Genomic DNA, 24,814 nt, shown 5'->3' with positions numbered 1-24,814 from the left:
TTTTCAGATGGAGCGAGGAATTCAAGTACTGGAAATGCATAAAATGATTCAAACACTTTCTGAAAGCAGGAAGCATTAATAATTCATAAATGTTAATCTTTGAACATTAATGTTTTTCAAGAAGGTTTTCAAGTGACAGCTGAATTGATAAGTGACCCCCTCTCACTGAAGTGGGACATGACAAATTTCTTAAAACTTTAAATGATTGTCCTATTTAATTTTTTTTTCATGCTGTGAATCCTTCTGTTCATGAGTGAAATAGAATAATGCAGCAGTAAATAGTTTAATTAGCCATTTGTAGCACAAGTGTAGAACTATCTGCCTATCTGCCCTGTGAAGATAGGGAACACATTCACTATACCCATTTTGCACATGTGATGTATTCAGATGGTAATAATCAAATAAGCAGAAATGCTGGATTTGGCTCTTAATACAAATGTGTATAGTTTCCCCTTATTATTGAGATTATCACAGTTGGTGGGCCTGGGAATAGATAATAGCATATTACTGGAGGATGTCCTGTGAATCTGTTAAAACCTTCCAGTGTGCAGTCACACCTTGCCAGTTCAGTGATGTTTTAGATACAAGCAGCTCTGCCTACAGTACTTTCAGCTGCTGTTTGATTTCTGTTTAAATTGGAACTCATGCTTTTTATTGTACGTTTTTTTCACAGGGTTGTTTTTCACATTAGGATTTGAAGGATTGCAATTCATTTTGCTATAGGACATGTAAACAACCCTCAGACAGAGTAGAGCTGCAGGAGTGTGGGAGGAGAACAGCACTGCAGGTAGTTTGGGAATTGATTCATTTCAACAGCAGCAACACCAGTTTAAATACATGTCTAACAGCTACTGCAGCTTTTCTCATCAAGAACCTTGCTTCAACCCTGAATCAGTGTATTTGACATAGATGATTTTGCTGTGGGGTGAGGTAAAGAGTCCTGCTTGTCTAGGCTGTGATGAAGAACGTAGTATCACAGCAGGGCAGCTCGCTCCTTTGCATCTCTTCATTCAGAGTTATATGGAACTTTCCTGAGGCTCCATTTTTGTCTTCAAAATTGTTACAAAAAAAGCTTTAATATTCTTTGACAGGCCACAGCAATGTCTACTGTGCGTGCTTGTTGATTAGGAGATATGGGGATGAGAAACCATCCTGGAAGTATTTTCTGAAAAGAAAGTGACTGTGATGCTTTTTCCAGACAAAAGTTTGTTAAGTGTCAGCCAGAGAAGCAGCTCAGAGGCAACATGGTGGGTGCAAGTGCTGAGACTCTCCTCAGACAAGCACAGAAACAGTTCAGGGCCCTTAGGCTCAGTGTTTGCATCTATGGGCCTAACGCAAGCACAGGCTTTCCACTTACAAAGCAGAAGCCAATGATGTGAACAGTAGTCCAGTTTGGGAGGGAAAACAAGGCTTCCTAGGCTAAGAGACTGCCTGCCAAATTGCTTGGACATTCACTGGCTAGAGATTTGAGGGTGAGGAAAGAATTCAAGGACAATCAGAAAGTTTTACTGCCAGAGGCTGTAATTGAGAACTACAGTTACTATTGGTTTTCCAGTCTGTTTTGTCTACTGTCATTGCACAGCTCCCTCTCTGCTCTCAATTATTATACTGATAGTATTGATTTAATCCTTTCAGTCTTCAAAAAGCTGTTTGACTAATAATGAGATAATCCCGCTGATCCCTAGAGAGAAAGATAAACATCATTAAAAATAAACAGTCCTTCCCCAGAAAAGGCAGATTTCATAGCAGCACTGAGGGGAAGCGGAAGTTCATGCTTGAAATTGAGTCATGTCATTAGCCCATATTCTCTTTGGAAGAGTAGCTCTTGATAAGGAGAAGGAATGGAGTGAAGAAGAGGATGGCAAAGCAGCAGGTCAGGTAGAGGACAAGCCCCTTGTTATCTTCACAGTCCCAGGCAGCAGTTCTTTTGGGGCTGTTCCACTGGAAGCTCAGAGGATTTTCAGGATTTTCTTATTCTTGCCTGCATGTCTACTTTCTTCTACTTCATTGCCTTCTAGTATCTTGCCTGAAAGGAGATCATATATTTACTGCTGAGACTTGTATGTTTTTACAGGTTCTGGCATACAGATGCCTTGCTTGTGATGAAAATTTGAGATCCAGTAGTGGTGTTGGTGTTTCCTTGACAGGTTTTTTTCTCTGTGATGCTACTGCAACTTTTGGCTTCACAGCTGGATGTCAGCCTGGGTTATTATGAGGTGTTTTGTTGTTCTGTTCCTGCAGTTCTTCCCACCCTGAGTCATTTTGCTCAAGTGTGAAAAGATAAAGCACCAGAAGTAAAGAAATAGTAGATACTTATGCTCTCACCTAAAGCTCAGTTCCCTAGTGAATGAGGCTGTTTGTTACTAGTTTCTTTTTTTATATAACTGCTTTATGTTTTGACACAATTATCTCATCATCAAACCAGTTCTTTATGCTCTTTACACCGACACTGTCAAAGTCTCTACTGGCATGGTGTCAGCTACCACCAGAGGAGATATGATCAAGGGTATTTACACAGTTGAACGTGAATGTGTTTTCTGTGTGAAGAAATTAAAAGTTACGTACATGTGTATTTACTTACAGGGCACTGAAGAGAATCTCATATGATTTCACTATATGAAGACACACATTATGTAAACACAAAATCAGTTTTCCCTGGGTATACACATTCTGGCTATACACAGACCTCTGCGCTACAGAAAGTTATCCTGATTCCTGCTGTACAATTGGCGTATCTCAGCTGTCTAGCGATTCATTTGATATATCTTATGCACAGAAGAATATGAGTATTGATCTGGGCTATTAAAACATATCATACTTCTATTATTTTTTAAGCAGTAACTGCATACAAGGACAACATAATAAAGTGGAAAATGTATTCCAGTTCATAAAATTCACCAGTCTACTGCTCTGCCCCAGGGTGACTATTAACAGTGACAGTCACTCCTGTGGAAAGCTGAGGCACCGTGTACGACTAGAAATGCGTATGCAATACAAAATGTCTTCTCAATAGATCCTCACAGCAAATTCACTGAAGAATCAAATTTCCCCAGTTCCCTTCCCTTCCTTTCTTCACCTTCCACTATTAGACTTTGTCTTGAACGTGGTATGTTATAACGACACTCCAGTTATTATTATAGTAATACAATTCATCCAACCAATAGGATTTCATAGTACATATACTGGCAGTGTGAGAGTATAATTATCTGCTGGCTTTCCAGAAAACACTGGCAATATGACTAATGTTAAAAGCTCTTCTTATATCTTTCTTTCTCCCTCTCGTTTTAATATAAACCCTCTGTGGAATGTGAGGCTCCGGTAGTGACTCACTGGGCAATGAGGCAGCAGTCTCAGACACTGTAACATGATGCAAAACAAGGTCATACACTTGCTTTCATAACAGGATTATTCACTCATTCATTAAAAATTAAACACATGTGGGAACACATGATGCAAGTATTCGTGAATACTTCCTTAGAGTTTCTTAAGTCACAATGAGCTTGTGTGAGATAAAGGTACTCCAAATTAAGTCTTCTCTTCCTTATATTTATACCAGAAGTTAGTTAATTGTTCCTATTGAAGCAACGTGCTGTAATGACACACGTGGTGTTTCAGGATCATGGCCATATCTCAGTGGAGTGATGGCTGCATTTCTTTGCTTTATAAGTCTTTACAATGAGCTTATATTTAAAATAAAAACATGTATGTTCCAAAATTTGTCTATATTATTTGTCTCTTTTTACATAAAAGTTTCTGTTTTTTTATTGGTGCTGTTAAAACTTTTAATGTTTGTTTGTTTGTTTGTCTGTCTTAGGGGGCTTTTTGAGCTCTGCAGAAAAATCAGTGTGCTCCAAAGTCTTATTTCAACCTGAGAGCATTACATTACTATGGGGTATTTTTGTGGATGTCCCATGCTAGACTGCAGTTAGGAAAGGATTGGTTAGAGCTGAATGTAGTGCTATGGAATTAATTTAAAACAGCTGTAATAGGGTACACACAGAGGCCTGTCTAGTCTAGTGTATGGCTAGACTGGACAGAATCTTAAAAATAGGGTGAGCATATAGTGGCAGACTGTGACTCAGACTTGTCTTGAGTCAGAGATGATATTTTTGAGGTTAATAGCCTTCAGCAGATTCCTTATTATGTGAATTTGCTGCATCATACTAGGACTTACATTGACCTCTGACATCCACAAGAGTGCTAAGCAGGGAGTTTTGCAGCGTGGTGAAACAGCGTATGAAGAACTCTCTCCTACTGCTGATTCTGAATCTGCTGTTTGAGAACTTAGTTCGTTGCCACAAACTTCTTTTAATTAAAATAAATAAATTAAACAAAGAAACAAGCAAACAACCCAAACCAAACAAACCACAAAAACAAAAAAAAAAAAACAACATCGGGGACAGTGTTTTCCTCTTAACTTTTCAGTATTACGCTCATTTTATGGATCTCTAGCATATCTCCACTCAAACAGCAATTTTCTAGGCTAAAAACAAAATTCTGTCTGTGCAGTTGTTTCGTGTAATGAATCTGAATATGCTTTGAACATTTCTTATCGCCCTTTTCTGTAACTTCTATTTGTAAGATGTTACGATGAGACCCGGAACTACATATAATATTTATAAAGTGGTAGTGCCATGAATTTATACATGATGTAATTAGTCTTTCAATTCCTATAACTTTTGTAATAATTGCCAACTTAAGACTTTTTTCTTTCCCACATTGTTTAGAACATTATTGACCTGAATTTTATTTTTGTTGATTTAGAAATACAAGTGACATAATAAACTTAGAGGTAATGGCATCAGTTACTGTAAAATTTTGAAGATTTACCAGGTCATAGTTGAGGCCAAAACCTTGATGACCACCAACTAGAATTTAGAGTCTATTTACAGGTCAATGTTGTAGCTGATTTCTGTTCTTCACAAGCTGGGTAGCAACTCAGTTTTATAATCTAAATATGGATACATCTGCACTGTACTTGCACATCAGCAGACATACAAGATTTCTATGTCTACTTTTTTTTAATTGCAGGTATTTATGAGCCGCCATTTCTTGTATTATTGTGGTGAACCTACTCTGGATGTGAAGATTGCCTTTTGTCAGGTGTGTGTCCCTTACAGGTAAACCAAGGTACAGTATATACTTGTATTTCATTTTTGCAGTTCATGCATAATAAAAAAAAAAATTACTTTTCTATTTCTTTTGATGTTTATTTTGTAGTTTTCTCTTAATGATTTTTTATTTTGTTTTGCTAAAATGTCAGTTAATATTCAGAGATATTATTTTTTTAGGTAAAAATAATATCAGAGTTTGCAAACACAGAAAGTTGGCTGTGCTTCCAGTAAACTTAATGATATATCAGACAATAACCATATGCAGACAGATGCTTTCTCAGAAATACACAGATTAGAGCTATTTTATCTTAGCCTCTGTTTTTGTGAGGCAGAGCCTGTTACTACAGTTTTCTGCCCCTTAATCTACCTTTACTAGAAGTGAAGGGAGGGTTAATAGGAGATGTGGGGGTTTTCTTTTTTCCAGTTGAACACTATGTGCTATGCAGATGGAGTCATGAGACTGCATTATAGCAAATTGAAGTATATTGATTTGTCCATTTTTTTGATCTCTTGGTTAGATTTAGTTAACATATATGAATCACAAATCTGTATGCATCTTTTACAGCATAAACAAAAGATGAGGACTTTTGCTCATTTATGAACATTGGTTTATGTTTGAAATCTGTCTCTTCATAATTATTTTTGTGAGATGGGAGACCAATAATCTAACTAGCTGGAGGGACATTAGGTACATTCTTTATTTTTGAGGAATAAGAACAATGCTGCATTCTTAGAAATGGAATCATGGTAAACACTTGTTTTTTCCCTTTACATTACTTATGGGGTCCAAGTACAAATCTAAAAAAGAAAGAGCTATTACTTGTATGCAAGCATTTAACACAAAACGGTAACAGCTTCTGGGAGGTTTGTTTTGTGGTTTTTTTTGCAAAAATTGCACAAAAACGGTTTTCCTCTGATTGTATGAAGAAGATTGTGCAAAATCGTTTTTTGCATAGCTCTGCCTGGGAATTTTCTTCTCACTTTTATTCAGAGAAAACCAGAGTTTTACAAAAACAATTTTATTTTACACATGCAGAGGAAAGGTATTCTCAATCACTTCCTTTCATGTTTAGTGCTACTTTAGCCTTGGCATCAATCACTGTATGACCATGTATAGCCAATGCTGTCACTGCACTCCAGATTCTTCTTTTATTGGAAACATGCCACTGAAATTATTCCTTTGCTGTTACCCTAACTAAATAAAAGGTCTTCAGAGTCACATACAGAACCAGATATATTTGCAAGGCTTTTAGGTGAGGTACTGGAATGGGTTGCCCAGGGAGGTTGTGAATGCTCCATCCCTGGCAGTGTTCAAGGCCAGGCTGGATGAAGCCTTGGATGGCATGGTTTAGTGTGAGGTGTCCCTGCCCATGGCAGGAGGGGTGGAACTAGATGATCTTAAGGTCCTTTCTAACCCTAATTATTCTATGAGTCTATATATGGTGAAATTGATAGCATTTTTGAAGATTTTTAATGCTGAATAAAAATGATTCATATTCAACTCCTACAGCAGGTACCCAAAGAGGAGTCATCCAATAAACACATATGGGAAATACTATCTTGATATTGCAGGAAACAGGAATTTATTCTTCAAGCACTTACCACACAAATACGTTTTCAAGGTCTTCAGATGGTCAGATTTATTCTCCTGAGGGTAAAAGCTGGTTCAGGCTTCACATTAATTTATTCTCTCCATAAAGATAGGCCCTGATCCAAATAACAAACACATAGTTAACATTAAGTACATGGATGATAACTTCCTCCTGCAAATGGTGGATGAGCCGACCAGGAGAGGAGCGCTGCTGGATCTCATCCTCACTAACAAGGAGGATCTGGTCGAAGCAGTAAGGCTTCAGGGCTGCCTTGGTTGCAGCGACCACGAGATGGTGGAGTTCAGGATCTTGTGTGATAGGACTAGTAGAATACCAAGTAGAATTGCAACCCTGGACTTTAGCAGGGCAAACTTTGGCCTTTTCAAGCAATTGCTAGGGGAAATCCCATGGGCAAGGCTGCTTGAAGGTAAAGGGGCCCAAGATAGTTGGTTGACATTCAAGGATTGCTTTTTCCGTGCTCAATATTGGAGCATCCCAACACATAGGAAGTCAAGGAAGAGGGCCAAGAGACCTGCGTGGCTAAATAGGGAATTGCTGGGTATGCTCAAGTGGAAGAGGAGAGTTTACAGGTCATGGAAGGAGGGGCTGGCCACTTGGGAGGAATATAAGGCTGCTGCTAGAGGATGTAGGAAGACAGCTAGGAGGACTAAAGCATCCTTAGAATTAAACCTGGCGAGAAGGGTCAAGGACAGCAAAAAGAGCTTTTTCAAATACATGGCAGACAAAACTAACACCAGAGGCAATGTAGGCCCACTGATGAACGGGATGGGTGCCCTGGTGACAGAAGATACAGAGATGGCAGAGTTACTGAATGCCTTCTTTGTCTCTGTCTACTCTGCTGCAGGCAGTCCTGAAGAGCCCTGTACCCCTGAGACCTTAGATGAAGTCAGGTCAACGGAGCGGTTTGCCTTAGTCGATGAGGAATGCATTAGAGACCAGTTGAGCAATCTGGACATCCATAAATCCATGGGTCCAGATGGGATGCACCCGCGGGTGCTGAGGGAACTGGCGGAAGTCATTGCTAGACCACTCTCCATCATCTTTACCAAGTCTTGGGAAACGGGAGAGGTGCCTGAGGACTGGAGGAAAGCAAATGTCACTCCAGTCTTCAAAAAGAGCAAGGAGGACGCGGGTAACTATAGACCGGTCAGCCTCACCTCCATCCCTGGGAAAGTGATGGAACACCTTATCCTTGGTGCCATCTTAAGGCATATCAAGGATAAGAAGGTTATGAGGGGCAGTCAACATGGCTTCACCAGGGGGAAATCATGTTTGACCAATCTCTTAGCCTTTTATGAGGAAATAACACGGTGGATGGATGATGGCAGAGCGGTGGATGTGGTCTACCTTGACTTCAGCAAAGCATTTGACACAGTCTCCCACAGCATCCTCACAGCTAAATTGAGGAAGTGTGGACTGGATGATCAGGTAGTGAGGTGGACTGCGAACTGGCTGAAGGAGAGAAGCCAGAGAGTTGTAGTCTACGGGGCTGAGTCTAGTTGGAGGCCTGTAACTAGTGGAGTGCCTCAAGGGTCAGTACTGGGACCAGTATTATTTAATATATTTATCAATGATTTAGATGAGGGAATTGAGTGTACTATCAGCAAGTTTGCTGATGACACTAAGCTGGGAGGAGTGGCTGACACGCCAGAAGGCTGTGCTGCCATGCAGCGAGACCTGGACAGACTGGAGAATTGGGCAGGGAATAACTTGATGAAATATAACAAGGGAAAGTGTAGAGTCCTGCATCTGGGCAGGAACAACCCCAGGTTCCAGTATAGGTTGGGGAACGACCTGTTAGAGAGCAGTGTAGGGGAGAGGGACCTGGGGGTCCTAGTGGACGACAGGATGACCATGGGCCAACACTGTGCCCTTGTGGCTAAGAAGGCCAATGGCATCCTGGGGTGTATTAGAAGGGGGTGGTTAGTAGGTCGAGAGAGGTCCTCCTTCCCCTCTACTCTGCCCTGGTGAGACCCCATCTGGAATATTGTGTCCAGTTCTGGGCCCCTCAGTTCAAGAAGGACAGGGACCTGCTGGAGAGAGTCCAGCGAAGGGCAACAAAGATGATTAGGGGAGTGGAGCATCTCCCTTATGAGGAAAGACTGAGGGAGCTGGGTCTCTATAGTTTGGAGAAGAGGAGACTGAGGGGTGACCTTATAAGTGTCTATAAATATATAAAGGGGGAGTGTCACGAGGATGGAGCCAGGCTCTACTCAGTGGCAAACAATGATAGGACAAGGGGTAATGGGTACAAACTGGAACACAAGAGGTTCCACTTAAACTTGAGAAGAAACTTCTTCTCAGTGAGGGTGACGGAACACTGGAACAGGCTGCCCAGGGAGGTTGTGGAGTCTCCTTCCCTGGAGACATTCAAAACCCGCTTGGACACATTCCTGTGTAACACTATCTAGGTGTTCCTGCTCCTTCAGGGGGATTGGACTAGATGATCTTTCGAGGTCCCTTCCAATCTCTAGCATACTGTGATACTGTGTGATACAAGAACAGTCTCTAAATTTGTGTTTTGCTTGAGTAAGACCTTTGCTGTCATGGATGCTGTTCATTTGTGTTGCATAGCGTAAGATGTGGGTTATATCTGCATGCTGGTAATACTTGATCCAAACATCCAGGTCTGTATTTAGAGGCTATTCAACTACTTAGAAACTATTTAGTCTCCAGCTAATAATATTGTTTATTCCATGCTTATTCAGAATGTCACGAATGCCCTGTGATTTACTAGCACTTCTGCTCCAAGTGTAAATTTCATTTATATCTTTAAGCAATTTTAATCTGCTGAATCACCAATTCTAAGAATTTCAGGAACTACTGTTAACAAAAAATGAAGATGCAGCAAGAGGTAGATACTTCCATTTAAATCTTGAGGTGTCTGTAGCCAGCAAGGATCCCAGCAGTATCTGGACAAGAGAGCACAAGAATGTAGTTTCCAGTGAACATAATTCAACTCAGTAAGACTTTCAAGTGGTTCACCAAACGCAAAAAAAAAATTATTTCTACTATATAAATATGCAACAGATTATCAGAAAAAGTCAGTGTGGTGTAGTTGACTGTCCTGTTGACCTGTTAAGATGAGAGCCTCTAGTGATGGTGTACTAGAATAAACAATCCAATAGATTATTGCAATTTTGAGACTCATGTCTACCACATTGAAGTCCTGCTCCCATTTGGAATTTGTGCTTACTGTAGGCTTTCTAAAAAATATAGACTTGGGCTGAAGTGTCTTTTATAAAGGTATATGTCCTGGGTTCAGCAGTAGCAGTCATGTTTCTCCTTCTTGGTAGCTGGTGCAGTGCAGTGTTTTGACTTTCGGCCTGGGAACAGAACTGATAGCGATGTTTTGGTTTGGCCAAGGACTTTGTGAGCCTCATGCTCTGCCAGGGAGGAGGGAAGCTGTGAGGAAGCAGAGACAGGACACCTGACCCAAACTGACCAAAGAGGTATTCCATACCACAGCACGTCATGCCCAGGATGTAACTGGGAGTTAGCCGGAAGGGCTGGGAGACTGCAGGGTTGGAGGAGGTATGGGTCGGAGCTTGGTCGGGCTTGGGGGGCGAGTTATCGGTCAGCTGGTGGTGAGGTGTTGTATTCTCTTCCCTTGTTATTTCCTTTATCATTATTATCATTGGTGGTAGCAGTAGTGATTTGTGTTATACCTTAGTTACTAAACTGTTCTTATCTCAACCCGTGGGAGTTGCATTTTTTTCGATTCTCCTCTCCGTCCCTCTGGGAGTAGGGGGAGGGAAAGAAAGGGGGGAGTGAGTGAACGAGTTACCTGACTGGGTTTAAACTACGACAGTTCATTTTGGCGCCCAACGTGGGGCACGAAGGGTTGAGATAATGACAGATCTGACCGGATTAATAGTCACTCGTCACAATGCTGATTTATTGGCTCTCAGAGTTGTTCCTGTTGATCTCACAGCTTCAGAATGTTGTAACTTACTTAGAGTCGGTATTTGCTGTGTTAGTGTTTATCAAGTGTGGGGCCTGCGCTAAGGTTCTTGTCTCACTGTGCTTTATGGCAATGGCTTGTAATACGGGTGGGCTCCAGCAGCAGGGCGGGACGGACGTGGCCGTGGACTTGTACCTGGCCGTCCGGCTGCTCTTCACCGTCCTGGCCCTCGCCCTACTCTCCATCTTCGTGAGGCTGCGGGGAGCCGAGGGGGAGCGGCCCCGGGAGCCGGCGGCAGCCGAAGCGGCTCAGGAGAGCGGCCCCGGGGACCAAGCGGCGGCGGGAGCGGGGCCGGAGGCCGCGAGGGGACGGCTGCGGGTGGAGGAGGTCGGGGAGGTCGAGGAGCAGAAGGAGGCGGCTGCCGAGCAGAGGGAGAAGGCGGCGGAGGAGCCGAGCCCCGCGGAAGAGCCGAGCCCCGCGGAGGAGCCGAGCCCCGCGGAGGAGCCGAGCCCCGCGGAGGAGCCGAGCCCCGCGGCCGAGCCGAGCCCCGCGACGGCCGAGAGCATTTCCCGGAAGGCGCCCGCCGAGCCCCAGGAGGATGCAGGAGACCACGCAGCATTTCCCAGCAAGGCAGAGGAGGAAGAGCGGGACTCAGGAAAAGAGAAGCTGGCGGTGGGAGAGCCGGCAAGCACAGCAGCTACACCAGCCCCAAGTGACAAGTACAACAGCATCGTTTGAGAGTTCTGAAGGTTCTGAATGGCCTTTGGGTATCCTTGGGACCTGCCTGCTGATTGTGGTGGGGATCACCATGTTGGCACACATACAGAGTGTGTTCTACCCACAACCATTTTGTCTGATCTCAAAAGTTAAGCAGAGTCGGGTTTGGGTCTTGTCTGGGGTTAGACGATGATATAGGGTGACCAAGAGATTTTCCCCAAGGCTGGACAGTCATGAGTGGCAGGGTGTGTGGGACAGTATGGGCAAGTATCTAGTCCACTGGGCCCCTCCAGTGCTTTGGAAGCGTCAGAGATGGAAGGCAGCTGTATGGAGTCCCCAGCAACAAGCTGCAGAAACTGCTGAAGGGGAGAGTGAATTATTTTAAGCCTGGTGGGCCCATGGCACTTCAGGCCATCAGAGCAGAGATGCAACATAGTGATGGACTTATGATCAAGGGGTGGACTTAGCAATGGACACTATTGCCCAGGTTATTCATGAGTGTGAACACTGCACACAGTCTCTCCTGCTCTGGAAGACTCTTACAAGAGATGGAGCCTGGCATCATGGACCAGATGGACGCAGCAGCCTTATAGCTACTGGTCCATGCACTAAGATAAGAGTGATGGCATATTGAAAATGTGGGATCTGAGCATGACGTGAATGGTATGGAAAAATAATGTCCTGGGTTCAGCAGTAGCAGTCATGTTTCTCCTTCTTGGTAGCTGGTGCAGTGCAGTGTTTTGACTTTCGGCCTGGGAACAGAACTGATAGCGATGTTTTGGTTTGGCCAAGGACTTTGTGAGCCTCTTGCTCTGCCAGGGGGGAGGGGAAGCCAGGAGGAAGCAGAGACAGGACACCTGACCCAAACTGACCAAAGAGGTATTCCATACCACAGCACGTCATGCCCAGGATGTAACTGGGAGTTAGCCGGAAGGGCTGAGGGACTGCAGGGTTGGAGGAGGTATGGGTCGGAGCTTGGTCGGGCTTGGGGGGCGAGTTATCGGTCAGCTGGTGCTGAGGTGTTGTATTCTCTTCCCTTGTTATTTCCTTTATCATTATTATCATTGGTGGTAGCAGTAGTGATCTGTGTTATACCTTAGTTACTAAACTGTTCTTATCTCAACCCGTGGGAGTTGCATTCTTTTCGATTCTCCTCTCCATCCCTCTGGGAGTAGGGGAAGGGAAAGAAAGGGGGGAGTGAGTGAACGAGTTACCTGACTGGGTTTAAACTACGACAGTATAATATTAGAAAGTATTCCAGTGATTGTTAGTACTGTGTTAGTACATATTTTTCTCACAATAAATATTTTGTGGTGATTTCTCTCTCATAGCCTAGAAGGCATAGCTTTATCTGCTATGAAAGAAAGTAACATATACCTCATTATAGGCTGTTCCTCTTGCCACAGATCTTATGTCATTGAGTATACTGGTTTCAATAGACGAAATGCTAGTTTAGCAGGAATAGAATCTTAAGAATTTCCAACTTAAGAAAAAAGAAAAGTCTTTCCTGAGAAATACTTAGTAGTATAAGTGGGGTAAATATGCCTTCCTCGTTACATCCCACCTATGAGAAGGCAAGAGTAAATAAGATTCACAGATTCCCTTGGTGTGGATTAAGGTGAGGTAATACTTGAAGTCTGTATGTAAACACCATCTTTAATGGAACAACTTAAAGTTTCAGTGCTCAATAATAGCTAACTATGTCTAAGAATACCGAGTGCTTCATTCATGTTTTCCTTCATTTAGTTTTTCAGTAATTTTTTAAAATTATCCTCAAGATGTGTATAATCTGTCAGAATTTTCAAGTTTTCTAAGCTTTCCTTGTTTTCTAGAAAAATAAAAAAAAATCTTTATTATTAGAATTTGTATGCCGTAGTATTTCCATAGTACTTCAACAATTCATTTTTTAACAGAAAAGCAGGACATGGGATTACTGAGATGAAACGCAATTGACCTGGCCATACATGTTAAGAAAACACTTAATGTGAATCACAAATGTAAATTCACATGGTAATTCTTTGGTATGGTGTCATCACTAGTCTTTAGTGCCCAGTTTAAACAATTTAATGTCCCATGTAGAGTATATCAGCACTTTTGCATACTGACATACGTGTTGGTGCTGTACTGAGGCCACCAAAAGAAAACCTTAGAATGAAACTTTAGTTTGCATTTTGAGGGTACTTTTATAAAGTTCTACTCAATTTATGCTTTAAAAGAAGAGAAAAAAGAAAAAAAAACAAAAACAGATCTCCAAACAATAATATTTTAAAAGCTTTAATTTCTCTCTAGACATCCTTTTTTTCTTGTATTCTGCTAACTTGCTTCTTTTCCACAGTCAGGTTTACATGTCTTGAGCAAAATGTGTATAGACTTCCTAGATGTAATATTGCATCAGTGATCATTTAAAAATTACATTATTTAAAAAATTTTTCATTTTACATACAGAAAAGACTAGCTTTATTAATTGCATTGCTCTCTATTGATTGCTTGATTCATCTGATCTGATTTTTAAATTTTATGTTACTTTTGAGAAACCACTTTAATTACAACTAATGCCATCAAGGAGAAGTGACCTGTATCTTGGATTTCTAGGACTGCAATGATGCTTCATAGTATCAAGACATGTCTATTTCTAACAAAATTTGTAATTAAATTATTTAGCTCCTTATGGTCTTTCCTTCTAAAAGTGAGAATGTTTTCATAAGCTATTGTCTTCACAGTGAATACTCTAATTATACAATTATATTGATAAATTTATTTATTTGAGTACTTTCTCTGCACTGTTGTTATATGCTTCTTTACCCTTTTTTGTAAAGGAAGCAGTGTTGTGCATTAGAGCATAAAGTTTTGTATTCTTGCTGCCCTGCTTGCATATTAGAAGAACGCTTCTCAAACCAACAAACACCAAGTATTTCAGTGTAATTCCAGTTTCCTGAGAAGTGTAAAACATTTGAAAAATTACATAAAGAGGAGTTAATCCCATATGGGTCTCCTATGCTCTTAACACATTGTGTTTCTATGTTCCCTTCACCATTGTTGATAAATGGAGAGTACTTTTCATTTCTTAGTGTTGTGATGTTTTGGCCAACTTTTAGTGACCCTATTTCTTTTTCCTAATCTTAACTGTATCTTGCTTCTTTCCAAGTTATTGTCTTTTTTTCAAATCTAGTGCCTCAGAACAAACTGATTAATATAAACTGCAGTGTTTCTTCTCATTTCTCCTTCAGTTGGCTGCTCAAATATCTTTCCTCTGTTTTGGACACAATTCCACAATGTGTCAAGCTTTCTGTGTCTGGAGCTGCGCCTGAATGAGATGTTTCCAAACATCTTTACTGTAGCTTTATTGCCTACTCTTAAATCATTCTTTCATGTATTTTTGGCTAAATTTCCATTTAGATCGCTGACTAAGTTTCTGACCACAAAGAAACCTCATTCTTAGGGAATTCTCTCAGTGTTTCTTGATCACTCTTTTCTTCCCTACCTTATTTGATATGATGACCAGGGTTGGATATTACCTATGTGTCAGTGTTGAATTCTTCAGGCATCGGGGGAATAAAGAATCATTTTTGACCTGTTGTGCAGATACTCACCTATTGTTCATCTCTTAGAAGTCTGGCCTAGAATGAAGCAGGCACCTTTGTATGACAGTGATTTCTGAGAAAACGTGATAGCACAGTTACAAATGAACTACAAAAAAATTGTGCCTGTAAGAAAAGCAAGTAAATGTAGTTAAAGCTCAGTCAATACGTGGAGGACAAGTTAAAAATATGTAAGTAGTGTTTAGCATTGAGTTTTGAGTAGATGCAAAAGAAAAGGAAACTGAAGGCAGTCCTGCTGTTTCTTGTGTAATCAGAACTACTTGAGGGCCAATTCTGAAGATGCTGAGATTTTGGTATCTGAGCTAGAAGAGGTTAAACAAGGACAGCTTGTTTAAAAAAACAAACAACAACAGCAAAACACCAACACCCCCCAACCAACCAGTACTTACAAATATTGTACTCCATCTAATGAAGTGGTTTAATATGATATTTTAAAATAGAGTGAGCAAAACAAATATAGTAAAAAGATCCATGATTAATTGATCAAGGTTGAGTTGTTTGCAAGTATCAGTTGCCTACTTGAAAGTCTGACTTCATAAAGGAGGACAGGTTGTATCTGGGGGCTGGGAGAAGACTGCTGGAGAAGGATTAAAAGAAGGAGTATTAACCCATTAAATCACACTCAAAATACATTGAAATCAGGAAGACAGGGTGACAGGTGATGTGGCTGATAAGATAGAACTCTCTAATGCTACACCCAAACACACACACAAGATGAAAAACCCATTTCTTGTAGGAAATTTTATCACTATCTTTGGACTTTTGAGTTCAGGGAGAGCAGGAGTAAGTAACAACTCTGGCTTTATGATAAGAAAAATAGATAATATCTTTGCGATAAATGTTGCATATACAGAACACGCAATGAAATATAATGTAGTAGGCCTTTCAGTGTGAAGATACTTTATGTTTCTCAAGTGGCTGCTTCTATGGACATCCAAATTTACACAGCAAAACCTCTGACCATTAAATCCAAAGCAGAGGGTTCACTAAACATCTGTTCATCCCAGGATTTTGGCATTTGAATCTTCTGAGAAAATTACAGCTGTACAAGTGGAAGGATCGACATTAAATTAATAGCATTGTTGACTTAGCTGATGCACACAGGTGAGCAGGGCTTGCCTCTATGTATACTTTGGATCTAGCAAGAAGACTCAGGATTTTACCATGCTTCAGAATTTCAATTTGTATGATCTCAGCATCTGACTTTTAAGGTCAAACTGTAGCTTTAAGATACAATCCTTTCAGATCCTGAGGGAATTGAAGGAATCTGCCTCCGACACATACTGCTCTCCATACCAGTCTCTTTTTCTGAGGTGGGTTGAGACTTGGGGCCTCTGGGGAGTCATTGTGATTGCTAGCTCAGAAAATCCACTCTTTTGCATCCTGCTCATCTCTGGGTGCTGTGCCAACTGCAAATTAGGAGTCAGCCTTTCAGTTTTCCATCTAATTGTTTTCCTCTCCGGCATTCGCACATGTGAATTCATGTAACTATTTTCAGTGGTCTTGAAAGTGAGGCCCTTACTGACATGGTTAGTAGCAGACTTGGTAGTCCTGGGGTAAAGATTGGAATTGATTATCTTTTTAAACTTGTCGATTCTGATTCTCTGAACTATAACACCCTCAAATGTTGATATGTTCCTGTAGGTATTTCTCTGTGCAGACAGGGATGGATACTAATACTGAGGTAAATTTACCCCTCAGCTGATGCCCACTACATAAACTCTGTGACAGCACTCATTGTCTTGGAAACGCAAAGGAAAGCAATTTAGCTTTAGCTCCCATTAGCATGGCTGGTATTTATAAAAGCTAGGATGCATGAGATACTCGAGCTGGAAGAGATTGTGATATTTTAGGCTCCTCAGTAATAGGAATGGTGTTGAGTTGCAGAGGTCTATCATATAATAAATATAGTTCTATGGGGTAGAAATGGACAAATAAAATAAGATATCAGGAAACGATTCACCTCATAATACAGAAAATAATATAGTTTTGTTTCTATTGTGTTTTTTAACCCTCTTTTGTTCTCTATGCTGTGAAACAGAAAAAGGAAGAGAATCATAGAATCATAGAATCGTTAGGGTTGGAAAGGACCTTAAGATCATTTAGTTCCAACCCCCCTGCAGTGGGCAGGGACACCTTACGCTAAATCATATCACCCAAGGCCTCGTCCAACTTGGTCTTGAACACTGCCAGGGATGGAGCATTCACAACCTCCCTGGTGAGTACAAATTGTAGTTGTGTGTGAGGCAATAAGTTATTTGGGTTTCACCAATTTTTTAAGTAATTGTTCTTTGAAAGCAAAATCTATGTAATCTAAGCATTTAGCAATGGTGAGAGTATTGTTTTCCTTCATCTCAAACACTTGAGTCTTGACAGTTCATTTTCTTTCCTCCTCCCCAACTGCTGGGATAATAAGCAAACATCCTGGCAGATAAGACTGTGCATTTAAGTGACCAAAAGAGTGATCTATGTTTTCAAGTCTGAAAAACTTACTTCTCTTACTCTTAAATTTTTCAGTATGGCAGAAAAAGAATGGCATTAGGTGTGTGTTAGAAGTTTTCAGTTGGATACTGAAAAGAGAAAAAATGATGTGTTGATTCGGAGAAAACTCCAGGAACAAACTTGCCAACAAAGTTTTCAAGCTGACAAGCAGGTATTCTTTATTGCAGCACTGGGAGACATGGGGGATAGCTCCTCCTAACCTGTGTGTCCCTCAATTGCCACACAAGCCGTCCTTTTATAGCCACTGGGCATACATACATATTCATGAGGCTATGTATGGATTACATAATTTTCCAGAAAGTTCCCTGCATGCGTACAGAATTATGGTGGTGGTCTCTGAGGGTCGTTTACTTCTTCCAACAATCTTCATCACTTCTGTCAGCCTTTGAAGCATGCCCAGTAGATGCTCATACCAGTTTAATTGGTTCGTTAGCACCAGGGACATAATAATCCTATCCTCGTACTTACCAGTTAGTTTAACTGCAGCCCATCCTGGACACCTGTGGTTCCCAGATACTCCTTATCCCTGTGTCCTGTTCTTTTAGACTGTTTTTCTTAAGCTATGTCACAACTATAACGATTTATCTTGTGAGAATTCTCAGTATGTTCTCTAGCTGTACTCTATTTTTTTTTCTATGTATCCTGCACCTCAGTAATTTTCCATTGTTACTGTTACAAAGCCATCAAACTTAACATTACTTAAAACTAATTCTAAAGGTTTCTATATTCCATTTTGTGATTTTGTGCCCCCTTGTCTCAGTGTGCATTCTTCTACATGTAAAATAAAAGTTAAGTTCTGTTCAGTGTTGAAGCAATATAATTGCATTGTCCAAATATTTATGGAAACCAAAAAAAAAATGATGGCTGTCAAATGCATACTTTGTCTCTGAGGAAAAATCCTTCACATTGCACTGAGGTCTGAGAAACTAAATGTGTTTTGTTCAAAGTGAAAAGGATGAAAAAAATTTACTTTTGTTTTATACCTGCAATGTTTACGATTACTTTGGGGCTCCAGAATTGTAGCTTGACTAAATTCATTGAAAGTTCACCTGAAAATGTATTAATTCACTGAATTTCACTTTTCTATGAGACCTATGCATCTTTACTATGACATCCTAAGAAGTATACCTGATCATTATATATACAGAATATATATATATATACGCACACACTCTCCCTTTCCCCAGCTAATTATTAATGAAATGGTAATTCCTAGTGACTCAAGCTGTCAGTATCAATCAAATTTGAAAGAAGTTTTTGGTTTAGATGTGTATACAGAAGGGTGTATTCTGAAAATTCTTAGCCCTCTGTCCCTTTCTGCTGTCAGAATCAAAAGTATTAACTTAAGCTGCCAGTACAATAGTTGTGAGCATTATAAAGTCAAACCTGAATCTGAAATCTTATATGGTGTAGATGGGTGTGGGGAAAGAAGCTATTAACTATGATACCAACACCAAGGCTTCTGGAAGGGGTTTGAGTGAACCTGAGAATGTAACAGATCAAAATGTGGTACATAGGTTTCTTATAAGATCAGCAATAAGGATTGAGGAGACTTTGAGAAGAACCTTTTAATCAGGGTTTGAAAGTAAAACTAACATTGATGTGCTTTATTAAGAGTATTAATTTCCTTGCTAATGGGAAAAGCTCTTTTACCTTAACTGAAAACTTCTAACACACACCTAATGCCATTCTTTTTCTGCCATACTGAAAAATTTAAGAGTAAGAGAAGTAAGTTTTTCAGACTTGAAAACATAGATCACTTTGTTGGGTCACTTAAATGCACAGTCTTATCTGCCAGGATGTTTGCTTAATATCCCAGCAGCTGGGGAGGAGGAAAGAAAATGAACTGTCAAGACTCAAGTGTTTGAGATGAAAGAAAACAATACTCTCACTCTAAACAAAACTGTCTTTTCCTTGTTCCCATTTAACAAGAGGCTGTTCTATAGCAACTTGGAGATGACAGTTCATTATCTGATTTCGTGCCGTCTTTGAGTATCTGATCAAATGTGATTAATCTAGTAACACTGTTAATTTATTGATTTAGGGATTTAAGTTACAGTCATGACAAGAATAGTTATTCATCTCCTGGTTCTTATAAAAATAAGCAGTACTTTGGCCTTAAGCAGTAGGCTTGCTGTGTTTTAATTTTGCTTACTTAGGCTTTGGTAAAAATCATCAAAATATAGAGAGTAGGGGGTTTTGTCAATTTTTAGCAGTGTAGGTTTAAAGGGAGGAGACAAATTAGTAGATGACCTGGAGACTCTTTGGTCCACCCACAGAGCTGAAGTGTTTGTCACTCAGAGGAGGCATTCTACTTGGAGTCAACTTCAATCTAAATCAGCCTGTCTTGAACATTATGAGTAATTCTTGGTGTTGATATTTTCCATCAAACCTCCTTATGGCTTACAGACTTTTAAGTAGACAGTCCTTGAGAAAAATATTAATCTAAAAATAATAATTTTCCATTAAAATTAGAATAGCCTTTACCTTCCCTACCCACAACAGTTAGGAGTGGATGGTCATAGGAATGGTCCGTGTTATGCAGAGGAGAGCTGCTCATCAGGACACGTTGTTCTTCCAGGTATTTGATTGCTATTGCATATATATCCATATAACTGAGGTACTACAGAGTGGTGTTCTGAGCTGTTTCAATTGTTTTCTAAGACATTCCTTAGAACTGCAGTAGTTCAGAAATCCCATTGTAGGCAGCACAGGATTTCTGAGGCTAGCAGTTCACAGGGTCAGCCTAATTTGAAGGCAAGTAATTTTGATGTGCACAGGATTCTGAATGCAGGCTGACGAAGTACCTTTTCCCATGTCACTCCATACCCCGTGAGGAGCTGTTGGGTAGCTCAGGAGTGAGGATGCAAGCAAGTTACGGCAGGCCTGGCTCACCCAAGCCTTAACATGGTCATGCAGCTGTGTTTAAAAAAGTAGCTGTATCTGTACTTCCAGAGGAGCTGGCTATGAGTCAGGCTCACTAAGGAATGCAATTTTTATGCTGACACTTTATATAACATTGGTTTCAGAGTAACGGGTGTTAATTCTGAATATTGTCTGCATTGTTCTGATAATGACATCAGAAAATAACATGCTGCAAATGTGTTTGTCTAGCCAGAGGGAGCTATGATTATTTCCTGTCTCTCAGGAGAGCATTATTAAAATAAAGCCTCTTAGTTCCAGGTCTGGTATGAATAGCTGAGGTAGCCAGATTTGTGCATCTCTCTTCACATAATGGAAGGATTTTTAAGACTAAGGTTTCACAGTACAAATCAGATGCAGTCTTTCTTCAGATGAAAAAATTCAAACCTTCTTCAGATTCCTTTCGTTCTGTATAAGCTTCAATTTAGCACTGTGTCAGCATCCATAAATCTCTCACTTCCTACATGTGTATGTGAGGGGGAAAGCCTTCTCCTACATATGATTAACAAGTTAATATAATGTTTCTAATTGCTCATATGAAATGAGTCTCCATGTTTATGAACTGTTACATTTATTAAGGTGTGTCGAAGTCTCTAAATGAAGTGGTTAGGATTAACCAGGGCTGTCCAGTGATAACAAACAGAAAAAAGAATATTAATAATCCTAAAGCAAACCTAAGAATCCAAGTTCTCAACAAGGTTAGTTCTTTGCTTTTAATGACCAGCTTTGTGGAACACCAGAATGATGTCCTTTTAAATTGAAAAAATAATAGTCTACAAATCAACTTTACATTTTTCCTGCTCCATCAAAATTCAACTTAGTAGTCCGTAGTCACATAACATGGTTGATTATTCAGATTTTTGGGGGAATACAATTTATAATAGAGCAAATAAGAAAATTTAGAATCTCTGTTTATGAGCACTGAAAATAAATGCACAGACAGAGGCAGGTTTGGGGTTTGGTTCTCCTTATAGATGGCATTTGGGAAAGTCTTAACTTCCATAACTCAATTGTCAACTACTTGAGAACAGGTCTGTTGTGATATGTTGAACTTTTGAATCCTGTGCTCAGCATCATGTAGTATAGAATCCTAAATTACAAACACTAAATTCTGATTTTTATCTCAAATTACTGTATACTTTGCTCCATAGTCTTCAGGAAACTGAGCTCAGTGGTAGTCATAAAAGAACTATAATGTAGCAGTCTGTATAGTAATTCTACAATTGAAGTGAGGTTACAGCTCAGGGGAAGGTTTAGAGTTCATGTGAACAGACTTATTTGTTCCATCTGACCAATGACGAAAAGCCTAATTCTCATGTCTCTTGTCCCTTCTACACTGATGTGAGTCTTCTAATTTTAAAGTGAGATATTTACTGTGATACAAATGAGAGCAGAATCAGTATGAATGCGTAAGTCAACAGTCATAAAGCAGAGACCAGTAGCTGAGAGCAACTGTGTCACAAACATGAGCTAGAGAATTCACTAGCTTTCTTTAATCAGTGACTGTTTCTGGCTACTTTCTGGGTGAATGAAGTTTTGATACAATCTTTGAGAGCATTAGAGGGTTCATGACAATGACAATGGGCCTAAACTGACAAGAATTTATGTTGGAAAATTAAGCTGACTGTGTTTTATCAGTATTATGATGTTTTACCATCCTTGGTTTCTGTTTTTTTTCTCCACTCCCTTCTCCCTTCCCTTCTTCTGTAAAACAGGGATTTGGGAAACAAGTGGATGTGTCATATATTGCCAAACATTACAACATGAGCAAAAGCAAAGTTGACAACCAGTTCTACAGCGTGGAAGTAGGTGACTCAACCTTCACGGTTCTCAAACGCTACCAGAACTTGAAACCTATTGGCTCTGGGGCTCAGGGAATAGTTTGGTAAGTATCAGTAGTTTCTCTTATGCTTTTAAAATAGGATTTTCCTTTTGCATTTCTTCACAGTTTGCTAGCCACAGACATTGTCTAAAATTGCAAAAATAAGTCAGGCACAGATATCCTGAGGCAGAAGGAGTCTAGTGGTTTGCTAATAAATTCTCCTGCTGGTGAGAATGGTAGCACTAGGTTTATTTCTTCACGTAGCAAAATATAATTAGCAAGAAAGCAGGAGAAAGATCTTATCACAATTGACGTCTGTGGCACTATTTCCAGAGGTAGCACGAATAATATCCAAAATAATCCCTGTAAGTTTAGTCTTTGTACAGCAGAAGTCACTGAGAGCAATATAGAAACTTGTCACATCCCATAGCATTCTCAAGTATTCAAAATGGAAGCCTTTCAAACTGAGATAACTGCTAATGTTTTCTTTATTTTTTAAAACAGATGTTTCAGTGATGTGAATAAGGCAAACAAAAGACACAAAATCAGTAGCTCTTCTAAATAATATGACTGGTTTATGGAATTTGAAATTTATTATGTTAAAAAGTTGTGATAGCCTATGTGGCTTTTTCCTCTGCATTTTTAGAGATATGTCTTAAATTTCAGTGGATTGTATTTAAAAGTCTCTGTGTGGACATTTGTTACCTGTTTAATTACAAGGCATTAGAGTAACTAACATGATCAGAGTAACTTGATCAGAGAGGAAGTCTAATTCTACCTGTCATCTTTAGCACTGATCTTTTCTGACTTTTGTACAGTATGTGTTACCTTACAGTTGGAGGTAGTGGTAAAGCAACAGATTTCTTTAATCTAGGGGCAAGTGGGCTTCCGTGGATCATTGGCATTGGCACTATAATTGACTATGTAACAGCAATTAGCAACACATTCTTAGGTCTCAGTCTGTCACTTCTAGTGACACAAGTCCAAAAATTGATCTAAATGATCAAGTATTCTATTTCATCTCTTAAAGAGTTAAGAGTTAGTTTAAAAGGGTTAAATGTTAGTTTAAAGGTTTAAGGGTTAAAGGTTATTTTAAAGGTTTAGGGGTTAAAGGTTAGTTTAAAGTTTAAAGGTTAAGAAGGGTTAAAGGTTAGTTTAAAATCAACTTTGGGAAAGAAACATACGCTGTGTTGAGTACTATCAATATTCATTTGCACTATTCATTTACTTCCATATATAGTAATATGTTTTTTCTTACTACTTACTATTCTCTATTCATTTTAGAGGAAAACCAGATTTTGCTGAACCTCTGCAACTGAATTGCTGTAATGATCAGTTATGAGCAGCAAATAAACCCAAAAACATAGAAGTTGAGCTAAATAGAATCAGTAAAACCCTGTGAATTTGTCTTTTGTGCTAAGAGCTGGCAGGCAAAAATTAAGAAAATCAAATCAGAAAACAAGTAAGTTCAAGTGAAAGTTAACACAAATCTGAGCTGCATGGAGAGGCCATAAAAGTCCCTTTATGGTTTGATGATACGCATATATATTACATGATAAATGGGGTAGATAATGAGCGTTTTTGCTTATGTATTATATTGTAATCTATTTGTCATGAGGCATAATTTACCAGAAATACATTAACAAACTATAAGCAAAGCATAAAGAATTGATGCTGAAGTGAAAAAAAAAAAAAAAGAAGGTGAGATAAATATATGTATTTTAGCTAAAGGAAAACAATACATGAGGAAAAAATATTTAGTTACGTAAGTTTATGTTCAGTAATAGTAACCATTATATAGTAATAAGTTTACTACATAAGCTTAAATAGTGTAAGTTTCTATATTTAGAAACTATAGGTATTTTGATGGATATAAGTTTACACCTGGAAAAAGCAGATTAAGTGAAAAAATATTCTGAAAAACTGCTTATTTATGGAATGCTGCTGGCTCTGTTGCGGAAGTATTTTACCTGGCTCATATTGTTCTTTTGCAAAAGGTAGCCATAAAAAGTGCCTCTATGAAAACAGTGGAAAAAACCTAGATAGTGGTTTCTTTTAGATCCAATGGCTCTGTCACACTTACTGAGCTGTTAATTGAAAAGCTTAACAGATCTGGGATGCAATTCTGTCTCAGTAACAGAATTAGCAGAAGTGTAGGAGCTGAATGGGTGATTTCTGTTTCCTCTACCAAATGCAGACACAGGTAGGATAGCCCAGAGACGTTTAGGTTCAGACTTCTCATAGCATGCACTATTTCTGGATTTTCCTTCCAGATGATTGTAGGTAAAAGGACACTACCTGTTTTCTGGGTGGGGTGATGGGCTACCCAGCTACTGGAGACAGCCTTAATGCATAGTAACATGGTTTTATGGAGTAATAAAGGTAGAGTATTATTCATAAATGCTAACTACCCTTTCAGGCCTGAGCTGCCACCAGCAGTTGCAGCCTGCTTCTTGACTAGTCTAGATATTTGTAGCTTGTTAAGTGGAGTCCATGCTGTCATCCCCACACTAGAAGAGCTGAGCTGTTGATGACTTTTCTGCTTTGCCTAGTACTTGGCCACACAACTGTGTTTTCCACATCTTAAGAAAAAAGGACCTACTTAATTATAGATTTTTTAA

The 24,814-nt window shown here is 39.7% G+C and overlaps 1 protein-coding gene across 6 annotated transcripts in view; it reads left to right on the top strand.

Annotated features, from left to right (window-relative positions):
• The window catches only part of LOC130607844 (mitogen-activated protein kinase 10), a 148,532-nt gene that overhangs the window by 64,903 nt on the left and 58,815 nt on the right, over positions 1–24,814 (top strand). For 5 of the 6 annotated variants that reach the window (XM_057425313.1, XM_057425314.1, XM_057425315.1 and 2 more), the window contains 2 exons: positions 5,032–5,103; positions 22,087–22,256. In XM_057425313.1, the coding sequence (XP_057281296.1) occupies positions 5,038–5,103; positions 22,087–22,256 (236 nt within the window). In that variant the 5' untranslated portion in view covers positions 5,032–5,037. Of the gene's footprint in view, positions 1–5,031; positions 5,131–22,086; positions 22,257–24,814 lie in introns of all 6 variants that reach the window. The other variant, XM_057425316.1, reaches the window with a different exon arrangement.

This window comes from Pezoporus wallicus, unplaced genomic scaffold (genome assembly GCF_028554395.1).
Source record: "Pezoporus wallicus isolate ANWC-B61680 ecotype Strahan unplaced genomic scaffold, APGP_CSIRO_Pwel_v1 contig_7853, whole genome shotgun sequence".
Classification (NCBI taxonomy): domain Eukaryota; kingdom Metazoa; phylum Chordata; class Aves; order Psittaciformes; family Psittacidae; genus Pezoporus; species Pezoporus wallicus.
This window is presented reverse-complemented; position numbering and strand designations above follow the sequence as displayed.